Raw genomic sequence first — 21,383 nt, 5'->3', positions numbered from 1 at the left:
CACAACAGCAGAAATGATGTGCAAGAGATGAAGGAAGTGATTAAAAGGATGTGCCACAAACTGTTCAAGGTTATTACTACAAAAGAGCATATAATAGCCGATAGAGTTAATTAATTATTATTCAGTTTTTCACAGGATCACATGGTCTTCTTGCAGCCTGGTAGCACATGTTGCAGGCCCAGTAGCTGATCCACGGCCCGCAGATTCTACTGTGGCGTGTCTTCTAAATCAATCAGCATGCAAAGTTGAAAGTTACTCAGTCAGTGCAGCTGCTGCACAGATCACAAGTAGTCCAGCCAGACATAATGACTCAGCAGCTAACCGATGCCTCAAAACCGTCAAACCAACTGAAAGGCTGTCAGGCAAGTTTAGGGTTGAGCAGTACAGCAACAAAGATGACAAATCATACGTGCTGTGACGCTTAACTACTCGTGACTGACTGGACAAACCAGGAGACTTTAAAGGACACATTTTAAAAGTCTGCAGAAAGGAGGGAGGTGAACGTTGCCCTCCAGAACAACCACAAGACCAATGAGAGCTTCTTACTCAAGATGTACAGAAGACATGTTTCTCGGCTGGAAGAATGAGGCAGAATAAGCAGCACATTCAAGACCTACAGTGTTTCAAAGATGAGGGACGACAAGATGAGTTCAAATCCTGTGCAAATTCCTGAAACATGATGTTCAGTTTATATTATTTCTCTTCATGGATGCTGGGTGTTTCAGTTAATGCTTATTTTCCAGGAAATTTTGTATATGTCCTGTAATGGAGACGCACATCTCAGCTGAAGAACCGAATCAAGCAGAATGTTAATGCTTCTTAGCATATAAAACAATTAAAGGAACAAAGTTTGAGTTAAAACTGCTTGAACCCAAATGTGCAAAGAGCTGAAAGGTGTAAACGCGCAGCAGCATGCTGCACACAGTGCAGTTTAGTAACTCAGCATGAAAAGGAAAAATCATGTGAATCTGGAAAAGAGCATATGCAATACATACTTTTCACATATTTTTATATTTTTTCTACATATTTTCTTTTTCTTTTATATAGTCACATTTCATTTTGCTTTTATAACGTACATATATTCAGTCTACTTTTTATTTTATATTTTGTTTTTTTTCGAATGTTCTCTACCTCTGCTATTTTTTTTCCCGCTGCTATCACACGATAAATAATGTTCTATCTTATCTTATCTTATCTTATCTTATCTTATCTTATCTTATCTTATATATACTGTATGCTGAAATATTAAAGGATTAATGCTAATGCTAACCTTGTTAGCATGGCTACATGCTAACATCAGTTTATAGATTTCGAATGGGGGGGGCATTGGGGTGTATTTTCAGACTCTACTGAATGATTGTAGAAATATTATTAGGATATTACAGGATACTACAGGCAGCAGTGTGTCTCTATGATCCTCTACATGACTACATGTTGCTACTTTGATCATGATGGTGACACTAATCTATACAGTTTCTAAGCTACAATATAGTGCAGTATTTTATAGTATAGTTCAGAGAATATTATGGATCGAGGCAAATCTGTCTGTTTCAGCACCACGGACAATACATTTATCAATACATGGCACAGTTAGGCTACGAGGGGACGCAGCCAAAGAAAAGGGATTCATTTTGGTTGTTTTGCTAACACTGGGGATGACACCGCCCACCTGTATATGACTCCGTGTCGGTGCAGGAACATCAGAGCGGACGTGACCTCGGCGGCGTAAAAACGAGATCGCGCCTCGTCGAACTTCCTCGACCTCTGAATCTGAAACATCAGGTCGCCTCCGTTAACATACTCCATCACAAAGAACAGGCGGTCCTGCAGACAGAGAGGACGAGACAGTCAGTCAAAACATTTTACACCGTTTATCTGTCAATATTCAAACGCATTTACATTTACATTTGCACTATTACATTCTCTTAATGTTTCATTGTTTAGATTGCAGTTTTTTTACTTAGATTGTACAGTTTTTATTTAAATTGTGCAGTTTTTATTTAGATTGTGCAGTTTTTATTTAAATTGTACAGTTTTTATTTATCTCTTTTTAATATATGTCCTGTCACAAAATGTTGAAGAGTAACGCAATTTCGATTCTCTGTTTGTCCTGTACATACTGCAAAATTGACAATAAAGCTGACTTTGACTTTGAAACTTTGGAAATATAGGACAGGCCTGTTACATGTATTCAATGAAGACACACAGAAAAACTGCAGAAGTACGAATTAAATTAAAAATGTGTGCATGAAACATGGAGCAAATAGCAGTTTCTAAAATCCTTGGATCTAGACTCAAAAACATTATTAAGAACATTTTCAAACCTTAATGATTAATTTCAAATGGATATTAACTGAAATGATCAGGAAAGCTTCCAGAGGTGTGAAACACCTGTGGACGTGTGATTTGTTTGTGTGAAACAGAACCAACACCCACGGCAGCATCTTGAGATTTCCAGAAGGTTTGAACACTACTAAAGTTAATATTTTCGATAAAAATAAGAGTAAATTTGAAAGTTGAGTGTTCATGAAGCGAGCAGAGATTTCACAGATTCAAGTGTCAATGTGAGCAACATTTAACGACGTAAAAACAAAGCAGCTGTGGGACTAACACTGATTGTCTCCACTCCCACAGGACCCTTCCTGTGACACACACTCTATGCCGCGCCCTCCGAGCTCTATTCTCTTGGTACTGAAAATGGCCTCCTTCCTGAATTCCAGCTCCCTTTCTTCATATAGGAAATAGGAGTGTGTGTGTGTGTGTGTGTGTGTGTGTGTGTGTGTGATATAAACAGCCCTGTATATAAGAACCCAGCAGCAGTCCCTCTGAGGCCTCACTGCGAGCGCCCTCAGGGTTCACACAACACACGGCTGGCTTTAAAGGTGACACACATACGGTCTATATATATATACTGCATGCATGTATACGCGTGCATGTATGTTCACAGATCTGAAGCCTCAGTGCGTTCACAGCAAATTTAAGGAAGCCCCCCTGTTGTGTTTGTTGACCTTTACGAAGACTGAACCCCAGATACAGGAAGTGTGTCGGCAGAGTCTGTGTGCGGTCGAAAGTGACTCAAAGCCTGATGCATCTGCAGGGGGAGTGGGCACATTCATGACACAAATGTGTGTGTGCGTTCTTCATCAGATTTAGACAGTGTGTGTGCGTGTTTCTTCTTCTCACATGTCAATCATGGTGCATGTACATGTGTGACCACCGTTAGCGCTGGCTAACCATAAACGCATGTACACACGCCATCAATCACCCACATGAAGAAGAGCGTTTACCGACTGGGTCGCATTGATGAGGTTCAACAGCTCCAGAGCTGATCATCACATGTTCGTGTAAACCTTCATCAGTCATCATCAGAGACTCATTTTACACTCGTTACTGTGGAGGTGGAGGTGTGGGCAGCGATTCAGAAGTCTGGAGCTGTGCTATTTGTCTCACAGCTGGACCGTAAGGAATCAGATCGTGATTCAACACAAGAAAAACATCAGCCACGACAGCGGTTGGAGAAAAGTCTTCTTAGGAAACGTGAAAAACTTTCTGACCTGATCTGGAAAGCTGCAGAGAAGAACATACAATCCTTAACTCATTCCTCTCAAACCCACATTTTCATCCATTTACCTTGAAGAATCATTTAACCTTACGCTTGCTCTCAGTCCCAGCAGTTTTGGAAATGTTTCTGATCTTGCCTACATCTTAAAATAATCTCTCGTCTTGATCAGAAATGAGACAGAAGTGCAGGGAAGCAGGTGGTTTCCCAAACAGGCATGATTCCAGTTAACCAAACACTATTTAGAAAGAAGCTGTCGACTTTCGGGGTTAGATTTCTACAATTCTTTCTTCACGTCGTCATTAACGGTAATATTCCTGTAATCCTGCACTTTCTTCCTGCTTTTCTCTGAAGGAAACAATTGAAACGGAAGTGGCTAATGTTGAAGATATGCTAAGTCATAACTCTGATTTCCTCTTGTTTGACAGCGTTCCTTTGGGAGCAGGTCAATCTAAGCTGCAAAAGTTAATCGAGATTAAACGGCTGAATTTAACATAAACAACAGAAACAATAGGCAACAGAAGACTAAAAAAACGCTTTGAGCAGGTCAGTGTAGACCACATATGTCAAACTGATTCCGGAAATCAGCTGATTAATTGGCTGATCCAGCCTGGTGTGCTCCTGGTGTAGACAGAAGAAGAAGAAGAAGAAGAAGAAGAAGAAGAAGAAGAAGAAGAAGAAGAAGAAGAAGAAGAAGAAGAAGAAGAAGAAGAAGAAGAAGAAGAAGAAGAAGAAGAAGAAGAAGAAGAAGAAGAAGAAGAAGAAGAAGAAGAAGCCATGGCCTAGAGGTTGGAGAAGCGGCTTGTGATCAGAACGTCCCCGGTTCGATTCCCCCACTGGACTTGCAGAAAAATTTGGGTGTGGTGGAGTACCCCCCCTCCCCGGGCGCCTTATGTGGCATGTGTGTGTTTCAAAAACAGTGATGGGTGAAATGCAGAGAATAATTTCCCAGTTTGGGATCAATAAAGTGAATAAAAAAAAATAAATAAAGTGTGGACATCCAGAGAGTGAATCTGACCCAACCTTTGCTTTTCTGCAGAGGGGGTGCAGGAGGGCGGTGTAGTCTCCTCACACGGCTGACATCCGTGCATGTGTTTGGACGCATGTCATACACCACCAGTGTGTGTTGACGCCTGAGCATCGAGTGTTTGGAACAAACTAAACGTGCACGTCAGCAGCGTGAGGGCGCTTTGAGAAGTTTCTATGGATGTTTTGGTGAGCTGCGAATGTTTCACAGCAACCAGGGATGCACCAATCAGACTTTTGCTCCTCTGAGACTGATTCCAGTCAGGTCAGGGTATCCGCCAACAGAGAGCACTGATTCGAAACGGTCCCACAAGAATCTCGGCACCTCCCTGCATGGAACTCATTAGGATCAGTATCTGTGTCATTACCAATCAGATCAGCACATCTGTGAGAGTCTTTCCTGCCAACAGGGGCCAGTGTTTGATTCTCTGATTTTTCAGAGGCCATGTCTGTTTTGGTTTCTTATCCTTCTTTCATAGACTTCAGTGTTGCTTCTATCTGATTATTTTGACCTGATCTGACCAAAGTTAATCCAGCTGTTTGCCCACAGCAGCTGGAGGCTGGCCTGCCGGTGTTCAGACTCCTTGTTTTTAAAGCTGACCTCAGGCTTTTTTCTTCTTCCCCAGAATCAGTGTAAAGGGGCCTCATCCTCGGGTCTTACATAAGTGGCCGGTGGTCCACCTCAGCCAGAGTTTTTTCTCTCTCTCTGCTCCTCCTGAAAGCGACTTTAAACAGGAAGTCGAAATAGTTTGTTTAAATGCACCCAGAGTCCCGGCTGGTCCCACCCAATCAAACATGAATAAACATTTCCTGAGTGTAATTACAAATGTACAGATACTGGCTTCCCACTGCACACACACACACACACACACATACATTCACTCCACGTTACACACACCCAGATGATCTCCAACCCAACTCAGACAATAATGTCTTGATGGTTATCTGACCATATGTGTGTGTGTGTGTGTGTCCTCTCTGTGCCACCCTGCTGTAATGTATGTAGAACAAGTCTCAACTTGCATCTTATGTAACCTCAAACCCAACAATTCACACTTTCTCTTTCACACTCACGTAAAGAAAGAATAGAAGCAGAACACAGACATCAGGACCGTCGCCTCCATCAGAGGCGTCAGGAAACACATTTCCTTCTTTAAGAAAATACCGCAATCAGAAGAGTTTACTGCAGTGTGAAGTTAGATTCGCTCTTATGTGACAAAAACATATCTTCGTTTTAGGGTTTTTCTTCCTCAAGATCAGTTAAAGAATAAAGGAAAGAAAAGAAAGAAGGAAGGAAAAAGTGAAGAAAACAAGGAAGCAAAAGTTAAGCCAAGAAGGGCGTGAGGAGGATCATTAGGAGGAGGAGTGATGAGGGAAGAAGGAAGGAAAGTAAGGAAATATTATTAAGGACTAAATAAAGGAAGAAAGAATGAAAGAAAGAAAGGAAATGAGTGGTATTTACTGTATCCCTGTAACTAAAGTCCCCAAAGCTCCCTGGGTACTACATATACATATAAGTTGAGAAAATAGAACATCTCTTAACATTTCTTCTCCACCTTGTAGTTTTTATTCTATTCTAATGGAAGCACTGGATGCTGTAATCCTTCTGTACCTCTTTAAATTATGTATGACTGCATCACTATGGACTCAGGTCTCCATCATTTTAAATGAAGGTTACATAAATGTACTCGAGTAAATAAATGTAACTAATTTTCAGTTGTGCAGTTACGCAACATGAAGTCTGTGAGAACAAATATGTGTATTTGGCTTCAGGTGTCAGGCACTATGTCTCCCCGCTGACTGTATGAGCAGCTTCAGTGCCGGCGCTCGTCAGAATCAGTCAGATACACTTGAACTTTTGTCCGCGTGCAAAAACAAAAACGTGAATTGCTGCCCTATTTTTCTCGGAACATTATGAGCCATTACCGTTTGGCTGCTGGTCATTACCACACAGAGCCGCCCCAGTAAAGACGCACTCAGTGATTTCACCGGGCTCAGCCTGGAGCCCGAGCTTGTTTTCACTGTGTGGTTTGATTCAGACCTTCACGCTGTCTGATCACTGAGGCTGGAGCGAAGCCTCATCACACCGCTTTCCTTCTGAACTGTCCAGGTCCACCAATCACCCTCATCGGCCCATTTCAGTCCTACATACTGTCCGTTTAGGGGCCTTTGCCTTTAAGAGGAGGGCAGCAGGAAATGATTGTAATTGGGGGACAGAGTGTATTGTGTGTGTGGCCCTGGAACCAGATCAAGAATGTTTGTCCTAAAAAAAAAAAAAACTGGTGCAGTTTAATCAGGCTTGTGTCTCAGTGCTGAGCAGCCGCTCACTGTCGAAACGCTTCTGTAAGTCATCCAGAACGTGCAGACAGTGAGGTGTAGACCCCGTTCTGGACCAGAACCACTTCCAGATTAAAACAACAGGGACCTGAGCTTCCATCTATGTTGCTGATTACAGGTGTCAATGCACACGTGCAGTGTTTACATTATAGTGTAGCTGCAAAAGTGCTTTATAAAAGACACATGAAGATGTAATCATGCACAAAAATAACTGGATCCGGGCTCCTGCAGCTAATGTGGCAGCTAATCAGCTAAAGCTAACACATCCAACTCAGAGAAAAACAAGCTAAAAACATTCACAAAGATGTTTTGTTAGTACAGATTTTAAAATATGGCACAAATCAGGACCAGGGCTGATCAAATGTAAATAATACCTCTGTTGGTGTTAGCCTCATAATCAGATCTCATTACACTTCAGTGGTGGAATATCGCTTTAAATACATTTACTCAAGTACTGCACTGAAGCACAATTTTGAGGTACTTGTACTTCCCATTTTATGCTTCTTTAGACTCAATTATTAAACTGGCAACAGAAGTTTTTTGCTTCATCGCATCATTGTGACGTAAATGTTGATGCACAATTTAAAGGCCGTAAAACGATGACACCAACTTTTAGATTGGTTCCCTGTAAGCTTCACTTTCACAGTCTGTCTGCCTGCAGGTACGATCACCTGAGGAAGGCTGATCCAGTCCAGCCGGCACCGTTTCTACCTGCTGTCACGTCTCTTTTCTTTTCTTCTACTCCACCATAACATAACATATAACAACTTAACTTCAGCTCTTCAGTGAACATCCGTCTTTCTTCTCTTATTTCAAAAGTGATCATTTAACTTTATTAACAAATCTGTCGTCATAGTGACGTTTGTTGTTTGTTTTTGAATCTAAAACGAGGCTAAATGTGAACAGACAGGTGTAACAGTCATACTCTGCCGTCTATGTGGTTTACAAAGGAAAGGTTTTTAAGGTTTGGGGGTGAGGAGTGCATTATGTCAGTGTGTGTGTGTGTGTGTGTGTGTGTGTGCGTGTGTGTTCCTGAACTGCGTCCCAAGAACAGCAAACATACGAACATTCACTGACTAAAGTTTTGAAAAAACAACTCTCCGCTGCTCAAGACTGACACACATTTGGCTGCAACAACCTGCGTGTGTGTGTGTGTGTGTGTGTGTGTGTGTGTGTGTGCGTGTGTGAGCGTTCATTGTTCTTGATGGTTAAATTCGCCCTCGCTGTCGTCCTCCATCATAGCTGACAGGAGTAAAACGCCTGCTGGTTCACATTCAGAATATCTCCTTACTCCTCGTTCCCGTAAAATCATCTGAGCAGAAATCCTTAAAAAAACTTAGTAAGTGAGAAGTTTGTCTTGATTAGAGAAACAGACTTCCAGGAAAGTCAGGTCCTTATAAAGCCCGATCAAGTGTCGGAGTGAGTCTGTGTGATCTGTAGCGGCAGGAGGTAGGTGGTCCTGAGCAGAGTGTGTCTGAGGGTTTTCATGTCTCTTAGCAACCGGAAAACGCTCGATCGTGGATGAAGAGACGACATGACGTCTGACTTTCTTTCTTCTTAAGAACGACAACTGACAGCATACACTGACATTTTTGTAACTTTACTGCCTCTTTGTACAAATACATGACAGCAAACGAGGAAAAACACTCAGACTGAGCTGAAATCAAAACAGTGAAACATAAATTAGGTCAATTCAAAAGAGATTCAAGATTCAAGAGTCTTTATTGTCAATTTCAAATTGAAATTTTCATTGCAACCCCCATGTTAGGAACAGATGGTAAGAAAGATAAGAAGACTAGAAAGAATAAAATTAAGATACTACAATAAAATAAAATAAACCAACATGCAATAAAAATATTCGTAAAGCAATTAAAAATATAACAGAATGAAAATATACTAAGGCAATAAAATATACTAAACAATAAACAATAAAATATGGAAGTGAAATGTGCAAATAACATAAATCTAATATTTTGTTTCTTTCTTGGGGAGGGCTGGTGGTCCTGCTGGGCTCTGAGCATGTAGATCTGATCTGACACTGACTGGCCGGTGACCAGTCAGGTGATCATGCTGAAAACCAATCGATCGATCATCTCTTACAACTGTTACAGTTTCTTCTACTTCTACTTCTGTGTACTTAACTTTTAAGTCCACACACATACTTAACTAAATTATATACATTTAATGTATTGGCATATTTCATTTTCATTGGTATATTTTATTGTTTACTGTTTATATACATTTTAGTATATTTAGCTGCTGTCAGTACATTCCACTGGTATATTTTATTCTGTTGCACATTTCACTGGCATTTTTTATTGTTTATTGTTTAGTATATTTTATTGCCTTAGTATATTTTCATTCTGGTGTATTTTTAATTGCTTTTACGAATATTTTTTATTGCATGTTGGTTTATTTTATTGTAGTTATCTTAATTTTATTCTTTCTAATCTTTCTTATCTTTCTTATTATCTTGTTTCTAACATGGGGGTTGCAATGAAAACTTCATTGACATGTCATGCTCAATGACAATAAAGACTCTTGAATCTTGAATCTTGAAGTTTGTTTTGTCAGTCTGAAGATCACTTCACCTTTTAGAACAATCTTCCTGTTCTTACTGTTCTACCCTTTAAGAACAGCTTACTTGTACTTCCTGTTCCTTTACAACAGGTAAACGTGTTGCCTGCTAAAATTCCAGATACTTTCAGGAAGTGAAGTTGGTTTCACTTTCACTCGTACTGATCGCTTGTACTTCAAAATAAAACTCCAGCGATGCTGGTTTGTCCAACACTTCACGCCTCAGATCTGTTTACTGCTGGTTGTCCTGGCAGGACCCGAAGCCTAAAACAGCCCTTTAAGAAATGAGGACAATGAGCGCAGAGCAAAACGTCCTCACTTTCAAAAATGTTCTAGTACAAGTACAACACACACACACACACACACACACACACGAGTGATTGTGCTGTGAGGAGATAAACACTGAGCTGGCATCAGAGGAGACATGTGCTGATCATTACTGCAGCTCAGACCAGAACACAAAAAGCACAAAAAGCTCACAGTGAAGACTCTCAGCAGCTCGTCAGGAGCTTCTCTGAAGCTTAATTTTGGGTTTCGATGCACATCAGACCCTTCAGATGTATTTTGGACTTGACATTGTGATTCTGTGTTAATCGCTGCAGGCTGGTAGTTTGTCTGTGTGGCCCTCTAACAGCCTGAGGTCAGACTTTGAACTGGGGTTTCTCACTGAAATAATAGAGGCGTGCAGGTCAGGTACACGATCACTGCGTGTAGCCTGATCCGAGATCATGAGAGAGAAAAGCGACACTGGCGTTTGATGGTGTCATCAGTGCGAGGGACAGGATTCAAGTCAACAAGAGAAGCGCTTTCATTCCTTTCAATCCTTCATGAAAGCCTGAATTCCTCCGGATCGAACACGAGGCGCTTCCTGCCGATTATTTCCAGCTCGTTTATTTTAAAGGCACAGACGAGAGCAGCACAGGAGGAGGCAGCAAACTGCCCTCGACTGGTTTATGGAATTTCTAATAAAATCTATAAACCTTATTATGCATCTACTGCTGTGTAGCTCAGATTTATGAAATGAATGTGACAAATTTAACGTTTCTCTACAGGAAAACACTTTTTTAACGTTGAGAAGAAATGTTAAAGGATAAGTCTCGTTATCTATTTATGATATTGTCAACACCCATGAAAAAGAATCAATCAGCACCACCTGTGGGTTAATCCGCCGCAGAAAATAGTCCTCAATGAATTCACTATTTACTCCTGTTTGTGTTGCGTTTGCTAAAAACTACAGTGACCAGCTGTTTTAGGAAATTAGTGAGCAGTTTTCAAATGAAACTACATATTTGTGAGCCGCTTTTTAGAGATCGATCTTCAGCAGAAAGTAAAGATCAATGAAGCCAGGGCCAAAGACAGAAGTCAGAAAACATACAGACAGACTAACACTTGGCTGGTTTTAGTCTTTTCATGAGATTGACAATAACAAAAGTATAAAATATGTCCGACTTTGAATGTTAAACCCTGCCAGCTGTTGCAGCCTGGACAGTCATCCAGCAACCAAAATCTTTTAAAAGAGGAGAATTCAGCCTCATATTCTGTAAAACTGCTTCACCAAAGCAAACACTTGTCATAGACATGTTACAGTGTGTAACAGCTGGTCCTCCACCTCGAATCTTTGTGACCCCTCTGACTCTGAGCATCACCGTCTTCCATCCGTCAGAACAAAGGTTCATTAATGCACCTGCCTGCTTTCTGGCTGCTCTGCTGCTTCTGATCTCCACCAGTTACAGCTCATTAAAGCACACTGACAGTGCAACCTGTCCTGTTCCTGACTTCACTCGCTCCACCCAAACCTCCAGCCTGTTTATCATCACAGAAACTGACGACCTGCAGCCTAAAACCAGCTTTCCCTCCCCGCTTTCACTTCCCCGCTCCGCCTGCGAGCAGACTGAGGCCCGGCGCTACTGTTGTATAATGTTATTTACATTTCTCTGCTGTAATTAGGCCGATACGGGAACGGCTGCGATCCCACAGTTGATTATGAGGAGCGGGGCGGAGGGAGGGAGGAGAAATGGGAGAACAAGGCGGGGGGGAGTGTGTAGGTAGGACATAGGTCACACAAAGTACAGACTCTTTCAAGTAAAGTGATGTCAGGCTTTCCATGGATAGAGTACTAGAAAAAAGCAGAAATCTAGTAACAACACAAATATAGATTTAAATAACAGAATTGACAAGAAGCTAAATTAATGGTAAATTAACAATAAATAAATGCCATAAAATGGGAAAAGAAGCAACTCAACAAAAATATTCTCTTATTACTTCTTTAAAAATACATAAACGTGTTAAATATAATCACACACCTCTCATGATCATTCATTATAGCTGGGTGTCTGTATGTACGTACAGCATGTGTACGTGCTACAGCGCGCTGTGACAACATGTCTGAACACAGAGCGCTGTGCTGCAGATGCGGCCAATCAGCCAATGAGAGGCCTCGCAGCGTAATGAAGGGTGGAACGAGAAAGAAGGTGGAGGGAGAAGAAGAATGAAAAATGGAGGTCAGAGCCGGACGCAGGGCAGAGGAAGAGGAAGGAGGGATGAAGCTGCACAACATTATGATAACAGTGAAGCCGACCTTTGACCTCTTGGATCCAAAATGTCATAACGTCATCATTTTATCCTCTTTGTGTGCAAGTTTGTCATAATTAGCAAATTAACTCTTGAGTTATGGCCAAAATCAGTTAATTTCAGTCTCAAATCTGAAGAAATTCCCTGAAGACGCTCCTGAGACATCATGTTCACAAGAACTGGACGGACAGACAAACCAGACACATCATCAAACGGTGAATTTTTCTGACATCGGCATGTATAAATGCCAAAAAGTCAACCAACACCAGACTCTCGTTGAGAGTTCGGCTCTTTCAGCATCTGTTCTGCTGTGTGACGATGGACGGGTGGCATTTAAATCAACCCTGAAACTTTTAGTCATTTTACAGAAAAGCATTTAAAGTATTTAAAATAAATCATTAGAGCAAACAGAAACCCTCCAGCAGAGGTTTGAACCCATCATCAAACCTGTTTTTTCACCTCAAACAGCCAATTTCAGTCTCACATTGTACGCCTTTCTTTTTCTTCCTAGGAAGGTGAAGTCATGACCCGCCCCCTCTGCCTCTGATTGGCTAGCACTCGTTGCCTTCGATGGTTGATGAGGGGTGAGACTGGTTAGGGTACGAATAAGCCAATCAGTGCACTGTCACATTAAATGAGCTAATTGATTAACGCACTGAGTGGACGTGGATCAGCCTGGACGAGAGGAGCGACTCCACGGTGGAGCTCAGCGTGTGTGTGCGTGTGTGCGTGTGTGTGTGCGTGTGTGCTACATACAGTATATGAGGGTTTGTTTACTGTAATCACATCATGTTCAAAGCATTAAGTGCATGTTCCAAGAAGAGTCGGGTGGGGAGGTGAAGGGAAGGCGGGGGGAGGCAGGGGGAGGCGGGTGATGAGGGCGGGGTCCTGCACCATATGGAATACGCATCATGTCCCTGATAAGGATCAAAGTAGTTATATAAGAAAAAAATCCCTTTGTTTTGTAGGAGAACACACTCCCAGTCATACCTGGCAGCCAGAGTGTGTGTGTGTGTGTGTGTGTGTGTGTGTGTGTGTGTGTGTGTGTGTGTTGATGCATGAGGCTTAAATTAAAGAAAGAATAAAGATATAAAAACAAGGCTAAAGTCAGAGTAAAGCTGCGAGGACACCGTCTCACTGTCTGCCCTTCTCTGTCTCCCTCTCGTCCATCCCGCCTGCACATGTTTGTGTTTGCTTTGGAGGAAAATAACAGGAATAAATAAATTGAACAGGAGACGCCATCATTAGACTCAAGCAGTCCAGAACAGTCTGCGAAAACAAACAGAACGCAGCTCAGCTCCGCCTCCCTGACATGTCTGACTCCTGCTGACCGTCTGTCTGTGATATCTTTAATCCTGGTTCAGGATGATTTTCTTGAAGGGGTAAAACTCTAGACGAGAAGCGGCTAAAACAATCTCACCCAGCCGGCCAATTTTTTTGCATTTCAAACTCAACAGGAACTTTGGCTTCCTGATGTTGCAGCACTTGAGCAATTTTAGCCGTTCTAATGATAAAGATTTTGGTCCAGGAAACAGGAAACGGGAGGAAGAGCCGGTGTTTCTGGGCTGAGAGGATTCGCTGCTGATGTTTCACATCATGTCCTGTAAGAAAACGCTGATTTCTCTGTGGGGAAACTACCATTAAAGACACGATACAGAGATGCAATTACTGAATGCAAACACTGAATAACTACTGCTGAAAAAAGCAGAACATGAACCTTTGAAGAAATTCAGTATGACATCATGAAAGTCTTTGGATTATAACGCTCAATTTAGATCATTTTCAAGACTTTCCAGTTTATGACTGTGCGAGTGAATGCTTTTTATTTGTCAGACATATTCTTTGTTAGATTATGGATGATGTGAGTGACTTCTTAAAGTAATCGAGGCCCGCAGCTGCAGTGTGACCGCGCCGCGTCCATTATTCCTGACATAAGCGAACATTAGCGCGGCTTCAAAGCCGCCTGGCGCTACGTTTCTGAAGTGTTCAGGCTTGTGCAGCTCGTGTTTTGTTGAGGTCCGTCTGGTAGAAGTTCACACCTGTGCAGCACCGTCAGGCTCGAGCTGCAGCGAACGGACTTCACATCAACACATCATGTGACCTGTTTCTTCAGCAAGTCACACACACACACAGTGCATGTAGGGAACCTCTATACGTCCCCAGACAGGAACACTTATGTAATGTACGGTAGACAAAACATACAGGAGCCTGGGGGACCGTTGGCAGCGTCCCACCCGCAGGCGCCCTTTGTGCGTCCGTCTGTCATCGTCCACTTACCGTATGGACGGACAAATTAGCTGAGGAGTGGAGACGATGAGAGGACGGCAGAGTGTGAACGGTCGCGAGGGGAAATGGAGTCTGAGGGAGGAGGTGGATTTCCAGCCTGTTTGTCAGCACAGTTCACAGCATTTCATCAACAGGTGCTGAACTGAGGACAGTGTGTCGCTCTGAGAGCTGAACACAGAGCAGATTTCTTACGATAGCTCTCGTGTTCTTATCTTTTTGTTATTGTTATGGGGAGCTGCATGGGATTATACTGTGGTTTTGGAAGTTTGGCGTGTTTCTAAATGCACAGCATGTGTTTAACCTTTAACATATTGAGCATGTTTGACCTTGATGTGCCACATTTTGGGACAAATATATTCTACAAAGTGAGCTGACATTTTTTTTACTTTAATTTTGAATGTAGTTCATATGGTAAACAACAGAGAGTTAATGTATTTGTTACTAATTTAATTTAATGTTGCTGTTTTCATCTGATTGTGTTTGAGCCCAGGGGTTTTCAGCCTTTTACGTCCCTTGAAATGAAGACATGTGTCCTGCTTATAGCTTAAAACATCAAGTGTGAGTGATTTTTCCCTCCCGCATGGTTTCATTTGAAGGAGCCCTGAGGGAGCTATAAGGGCAAGTGTTGAAAGAAAATAAAAAAATGGGAAAAGTGAGAAAAAAGTAACACAAGTCAGTGTAAAATAAATATCTGTTTTTCTTTCTTATTCTTTAAATCATCTGGGGACCCATCAGAATCATCAAGAGACCCAAAAACCAGGTTGGAAAGTTAAAATGAAAGTCACCTTTCTCTGGCAGGCTACGATTTCAAATGTGGTCCAACGCTGCCCCCTGCAGGTGTAAATGATGTCATTTTGTGTGTGTGTGTGTGTGTGTTCCTACTTTGGTCTGGAAGCAGCAGAAGAGCTGTGTCAGGTAGGGGTGTTTTCTGGCCAGGGCCAGGATCCGTTTCTCGGTGAGGGTGCAGTCCACGTCGTCGTCCTGCAGGATCACGTCTTTCTTCAGCACCTTGACAGCGTAAACCTCGTCGCTGCCTTTCAGCTCCGCCAGCATCACCTGGTCAGGTGACGCACAGCAGTCAGAACACAGCAGCCGACTCTCATTGGACGGATTTGTTTCCTGTTTTCTGACTCATCCTTGTCAACACTTATTTCTTTAGCATGCGCTCACCTTCCCGAAGCTTCCTTTCCCCAGAACTTTGATGAACACGAAGTCGTGCAGGTTCATCCTCTTCATCTCGGGAGCGTTGTGACCTTTGACCTCTCCGTTCTCCCGCCTTCCTTCACCCTCCACTCCGACGCTGCCTCCGTCACCTCCTCCTCCTCCACGTGTGTCCCCCGTCACCGCAGCAACAGACGAGGCGGAGGAGAGGGGGTGGGTTTTGTGCTCCTCTCCGCGGTGGTCGAACGACAGAACCTTCCGGATGTTCTCCAGCTCCTTCGCGTCTGCACAGAAATGAAAATGAGCTCTGGTGGTTTGGTTCCATGCAGGTCAGAGTTTATGTGTGACGGTCAGAACGTCTGCTACCCTGGTCACACGGTGAGGTGGGGGCGGACTTTGAGCGGTCGTCTTCCATCTTGGGCGTCCCTGATATCGGCGGCTGGGGGTCCTGACCCTGAGGAAGCTGTTTGAAGACCAAAAACCTCCGTCAACATCTTCATCGCTAACTTTGACTGTTTCTAGCAGCTTGAGGATGACTCACCTTTTTCCGTCTCTGGGCGCTGTTGAAGATCTTGTCTGGCGTGACTCCGAGGTCAGAGAGGACTTTAGCGATTCCTCTGGCGTCCACGCCACAGTTAGGAGCCACGTTCCTCTCACAGCGCCTGTGGACGTTCACTTTACACACTGAGAGACACACACAGAGAGGAGGACGCTGGTTTATCTGACTGGTGAAATAAAAGCACGGGTTTACTTTTGTTTCGCTGCGTCTGTACCTTTACACTGCAGTCCCTGTCGCAGCAGACCCCACAGCAGAGACCCGCAGTGGTCGCAGAAGGTGAGAACTTTAAAGTTGTGGATGCTGAACTTGTGCGGCACGTTGACGCTGAACCTCTGAGAGCCGACTGGCTGCAAGAAGCACAAAAGGACAGTGAGACGAGCCTGCAGGACTCTGGAGGTCCGATCTCGCTGCTTGTTGCTCCCTCTCTCTCTGCTGTTTGGCAGAATTGCACTTTATGCCATTTATTGATAGTCGACAGTTGAGAAATGACATGAAATGACGGGCAAGAGCGAACAGGAACAACACAGAACAAAGATCCTGTGCTGAACACGAGCAGGGAACGCTGCCATGGTCGACGCCTCGACGCCTGCAAACACTCAGCTCTCAAAATGAAGAGAAAAATACAAGAAAATGGGGGAAATGTTACTTTAAATAAGCCAAATTATCTGCTAACAGAACAGGAAAATTGACTTCCCAATATTTTTAAGACAAATAAAATCTCTAGTCTCAATCAACCCACAGTTAAAAGAAGTGCAGCCGGACTAAACATAAGTACATCTGACCAAATACACAGAAATTCATCTCAAACCAGGTTTGTGCTTGTCGATGTCGACCAAACAGCTTTATAATTGTGGAAATTCTAGTTTCAAGTATTAAGTTACTCAGAACCAGCAATAAAATCTGATGACGACAATTAAAGAGAAAAACAAGTAAAAACCATCTGGAAAGAAGATTTATCTCCTCAGACCAGAAAACAAGCACATTTTGTCTTGATTTAAGAGATTTTATCTTTGAGTTCACTCCCGCTAAACTTTTTAACCCCCTGATGTACCTGCAGTTCTGATCAGTTTGTGCTGGAAAGCCGTCAGCTCGTATCAAACAAGGTGCATTTAACTGATGTCTGAAGCATTTAAATGTGTGTTGAGTCTGATGAAGCCTGCAGCTGTAGATCAGTACCTCCCCGACTGTGTCCTCCTGCTTCTTCATCCCTGCACACTTGGTAATGATCAGCTCATGGCAGCGCTTATGGACCACACAGGTGCACACTGCGGGAGGAACACCCACAGGCATAAGAAACACGTTTGCAGGGCAGCTGTATGTGTGTGAAGCGCCTCCGGCTGACACACTGGACTACAGCAATGTAAAGACATGGCTCCTACCTTGACACTGGTAACCCTGCTTTCCTAACACGCCCCTGAAGGTCAGAGAGAGACAGAGGTCATTAGCCATCATCAGTGTATGTACAGTTTGCATAAAGCCTTCAGGGTCTGTGCTTTCTGTCAGACAGAGAGCATGTTGTAAGATATGAGAGGAGATAAACAGTAAATGTCTTTTATTTATTATTTGAGAAAAGCCAATCCAAAACCTGAGGATGAGGTTTGCGCTTCTTCAGCCTCGTTAGCCGATTCAATGTACAACTACTGAACAAAACCTGCCAAGAAATCCACCACATCAGCTGTGTTTTACCCTGGAAGGTCACATTGAGCAGTGGTTTCTGGCAGGCCAACGTGTACGGCTCAGTGTTTTTGTTGATTCGCCTCAGAAACCTTGAACACAGGAGGACTCTATGAAACGCAGGTCCCTTGTGATTCTGATCGCACATCAAACGTTCTTTCAGAATGGAGCCGAAAGCCGGCGGAGCAGCGAGGCCACGCGGTTTCCATGCGAGTGACGCTAACGTGGTTTGTTGGGATGGAAACAAACACAGCTGCTGCTGTTTATTACTCCACACTTCGCTGCATCAACTGTGTTTACATGTAAACGGCAGGTCGGTGGGAGAGATCGGGTGAAGGCAGGAAATCAGAGATCATGTTTACGTGCACTGTGAAAACCGTTACTGCGAAACATGTGTTTACATCCACTTTAAACCACTTGTTCTGGTTATTCTGATGGAGTGATGCTGCAGCCTGAGTGGTGCTTTTCTTTCCTTTTGGAGTTCAGAGCCTGAAGACTGACAGACACAGTTCTTTCTGTATGTGCACATTGTCATTCTGCAGTAAAACAAAATTATTTGGACTCATTTTATCTTAAGTTTGGATTTATTTTTTGTGGATTCACGGATGTACTGCCACAAGTTACATTCCTTGTTTAGTCCACAGTCATGATGCATGGCATAGAAACGAGGATTATCCTGCAGAAATCTGCTGTGTTGACCAGGTTAACCTGATTATTGACATGTAGATATTTTGTTTATATGACTTTTAGGAAACTCTAACCCTCCAGTGCATGTACTGTAACACACTCATCTGGGTATGTGAGTGTGTCTGTGTAAGTTTCTCTAACAGTAATTTATGTCTTTTGGAGTGTGTGCATGCATATTCTTTGTCATAACGGTGCATGTCCTCACCAGATGAAGTCCCTGCAGTGGGAGCAGTAGGTGGGCTGTCTCAGGTAGGTGGCCATGAACTTGTGTCCGTTCACCTGGTGGACCCTCCGGCGGACGGCACCCTGACGCTTCCTGGGACGCATCCGCTGCCGAAACACTCGCTCCTCATTCTCAGTGGAGGCTGTCGCAGCTGCACACATGCACAAAAAAGTCACATTTTGCATCCGAATAAAGTGTGACAGAAACGTATGAGGGTCATAGCAGATATGCGTAACGCTGCAGGTATGAGCTGCATTGAAATACTGGTGTTTATTTCATCTTCAAGCGTATGACACTGCGGGATTTCTGCTGCTGGAAGGTGAAAAAACATCAATGAGGCGCAACAAATGCAGGATGCTCTTCCACATCTGCACTCACAGCGTGTGGCCACTAGATGGCGGTGGCGCCGTGAATTTAACACTGGTCTTTCACTGTCAGTCACAGTGTCTGTCTTTGTGTGTCCTGCTCTTTCTGTCTCTTCGTGTTTGGATACAGAATGTTTCCCCAGCGGAGACTTCAGTTACCCTGTTTTAATCACACACAAACACACACCCATGCACATGCACACACACTCTCTCCCTCTTCGATACGAGCAAGTGAGAGGGAGGGGTTGCTTTGCAGTAATGTTAATTAGGAAGTGTAAAGGGGTTTGGGAGGAGACACTGAGAGGCAGGAAGAGACAGTCTCAGCTGGAAGAATAAAAACAGAATAAAACGTTTTGGTGCTGAAAGTTCCCAAATTTCAAATTTCCCCTGAAGCCCTCACTGGTGGCTGACTGTTTTTCCTCTCTCGTTAAACACATTCACATCACATCATCAAACATACAACACTCGACTACGTCTGTGGTCAGACATGTTCAGGGAAAGCTTCATACAGCTCATCGAGATCACACAGGTGACTCCTTCTGTCCTCCTCTGGTCCAGGTCTTACCTGAGCACAGAAACGTGAGGAGAAGCTGTGTTTACAGCTGTGAGCTTCGACATGCTGAAACACTTCAAGGTGAGGAAACCTCCCTTTAATGAACTTTTATATAACAAAATTCCAATATTAAAATATTCTAATCTTATGCTGTGGTAGGTTTTGTTCAAATAAAACATCATTTTCAGATGCAAACTGTAAATATTTCATGAAAACGGCTCCCAGCTCTACATTTACTATATAAAATGAGCCGGCCTGTCACAATTATTACATAATTGCCTGATTGCAACTATTTGAGCTCACTGCAGTCACTCCATCATCGTTAGAATCGTTCACCTGTAGGAAAACAACCAGATGGAACTAAACTAAACTAAATGTTAGTGTCGTTTTCCATCATTAGAGGTTCGACTGATGCTCCTTCTGCTGTGGTTTAATGGCTCCTGAACTGTTTATCTCAAGGCGCATAAAGGTAGTGGATGGAAACACACATTACTTTGCACTTTATTTTGCAGATTTTCTGTAAATTCGGTTAAAATTTGTGCTACATGTGAATGGAAACCCGACTACCAACAAATAGAGAACTAGGTGTGTTTCCATGAGCTGTCAGTAGCTGTCAGTGATCTAACTCTAAGATATAATTTACTCATCTAATCTAATCTAATTAACTGACTTGCATTTTGGATTTGACTGATCCTGAGTGAGCATCAAGCCTCTAGCTGGTCAGATTCTCAGCTGCTACATCGATTCATCCACAGCAAAACTTTTTAAAAACTCTGAGCCCCTCTTACTCCCCCCAGCCTTCCCTCTAGCGCCTCCCTCTGGACAAACAGCTTTTCTTCTGTTAAACCTCTCCGACTCGTTGTGCATTCCTTTCTCACCGTCGTGTTCTGCCTGTCCTCACTCTTTCTCTTCCAGCCCCTTTGCTACACGCCATCACCATCGCCTAGCAACTGATGATTGCTGCCCGGCAACAGCGTTAGACTTAGCGTCGTCCACTGGGGAGGGTTCAGGGGTTGGTGGGGGGGTTTTTGAGAGACATGCTGTTCCTCTGTGATGTCCTTCCACAACCCCAAAAGTTAAGATAAAGAGTTCAACAGCGACACTTACAAAGTACGACGGCCAATGAGCACCTTCACCTTTAATAGCATCTGTGAGCACTGAGTCCTGCCAGCGTTGGCCAGACATGATCCCAGCACCCACTGGACCTCTTATTAAGTCTGCCCACTCCAAACACCACATACCTGCACAATGCTTACGAACATGGCACATCCAGGTAAACGTTTATCTCACAGCAGGAAAAATGTCCTTAATAAATCACTAAAATAATGAGTTATCACCACAAAGCTGTATCTATTTGTTATTAACAGACAGTAAATGCATCATTCATCCTCAATGCTAAGTGTCATGGAGCGTCTCTACTTATTTACCAAACTACATCAATCCACTTAACTCAGTCCTTGTAGAAAGAGTTTATTTTGTCGGGTTTTTATGTTTACACGCTTGAAGATAGCAGAGAATTCAAGAAATGAGTCATAAGTAAGTTCAAGTGTTTTTCTCTGAAAGCTTCATTATGTTCAGAGTACAAAAGTATAAAAGCTGGTGACAACAGAGGCAGAACAACACAGAGATACTTCTCCTGCGTTTAGCAACAGGCAGCAGCTTATCATCCTGTCCTGTTGACAGCAGGGCTGTGTGTGTGTGTGTGTGTGTGTGTGTGTGTGAAAGCTAATAGGTTGATTGCAGCTCTCAGGTCTGACAGTTCACCCGTGTGTTCTCTGCTATGCAAACACCTTTAAGTAATGACT

At 43.1% G+C, this 21,383-nt stretch overlaps 1 protein-coding gene across 1 annotated transcript in view; it reads right to left on the bottom strand.

Moving 5' to 3' along the window:
• LOC121613490 (protein kinase C epsilon type-like) overlaps nucleotides 1-21,383 on the bottom strand; it is a 67,664-nt gene that overhangs the window by 15,977 nt on the left and 30,304 nt on the right. Inside the window, exons 3-11 of the mRNA XM_041946881.1 lie at nucleotides 18,643-18,811; nucleotides 17,456-17,490; nucleotides 17,253-17,341; nucleotides 16,291-16,423; nucleotides 16,059-16,201; nucleotides 15,884-15,980; nucleotides 15,527-15,801; nucleotides 15,239-15,412; nucleotides 1,670-1,824 (exon numbers count right to left, since the gene is read on the bottom strand). Of these exons, the coding sequence (XP_041802815.1) occupies nucleotides 1,670-1,824; nucleotides 15,239-15,412; nucleotides 15,527-15,801; nucleotides 15,884-15,980; nucleotides 16,059-16,201; nucleotides 16,291-16,423; nucleotides 17,253-17,341; nucleotides 17,456-17,490; nucleotides 18,643-18,811 (1,270 nt within the window). The remainder of the gene's footprint in view (nucleotides 1-1,669; nucleotides 1,825-15,238; nucleotides 15,413-15,526; nucleotides 15,802-15,883; nucleotides 15,981-16,058; nucleotides 16,202-16,290; nucleotides 16,424-17,252; nucleotides 17,342-17,455; nucleotides 17,491-18,642; nucleotides 18,812-21,383) is intronic.

The sequence above is a fragment of the Chelmon rostratus genome, chromosome 11 (genome assembly GCF_017976325.1).
Source record: "Chelmon rostratus isolate fCheRos1 chromosome 11, fCheRos1.pri, whole genome shotgun sequence".
In the NCBI taxonomy this organism is placed as follows: domain Eukaryota; kingdom Metazoa; phylum Chordata; class Actinopteri; order Chaetodontiformes; family Chaetodontidae; genus Chelmon; species Chelmon rostratus.
This window is presented reverse-complemented; position numbering and strand designations above follow the sequence as displayed.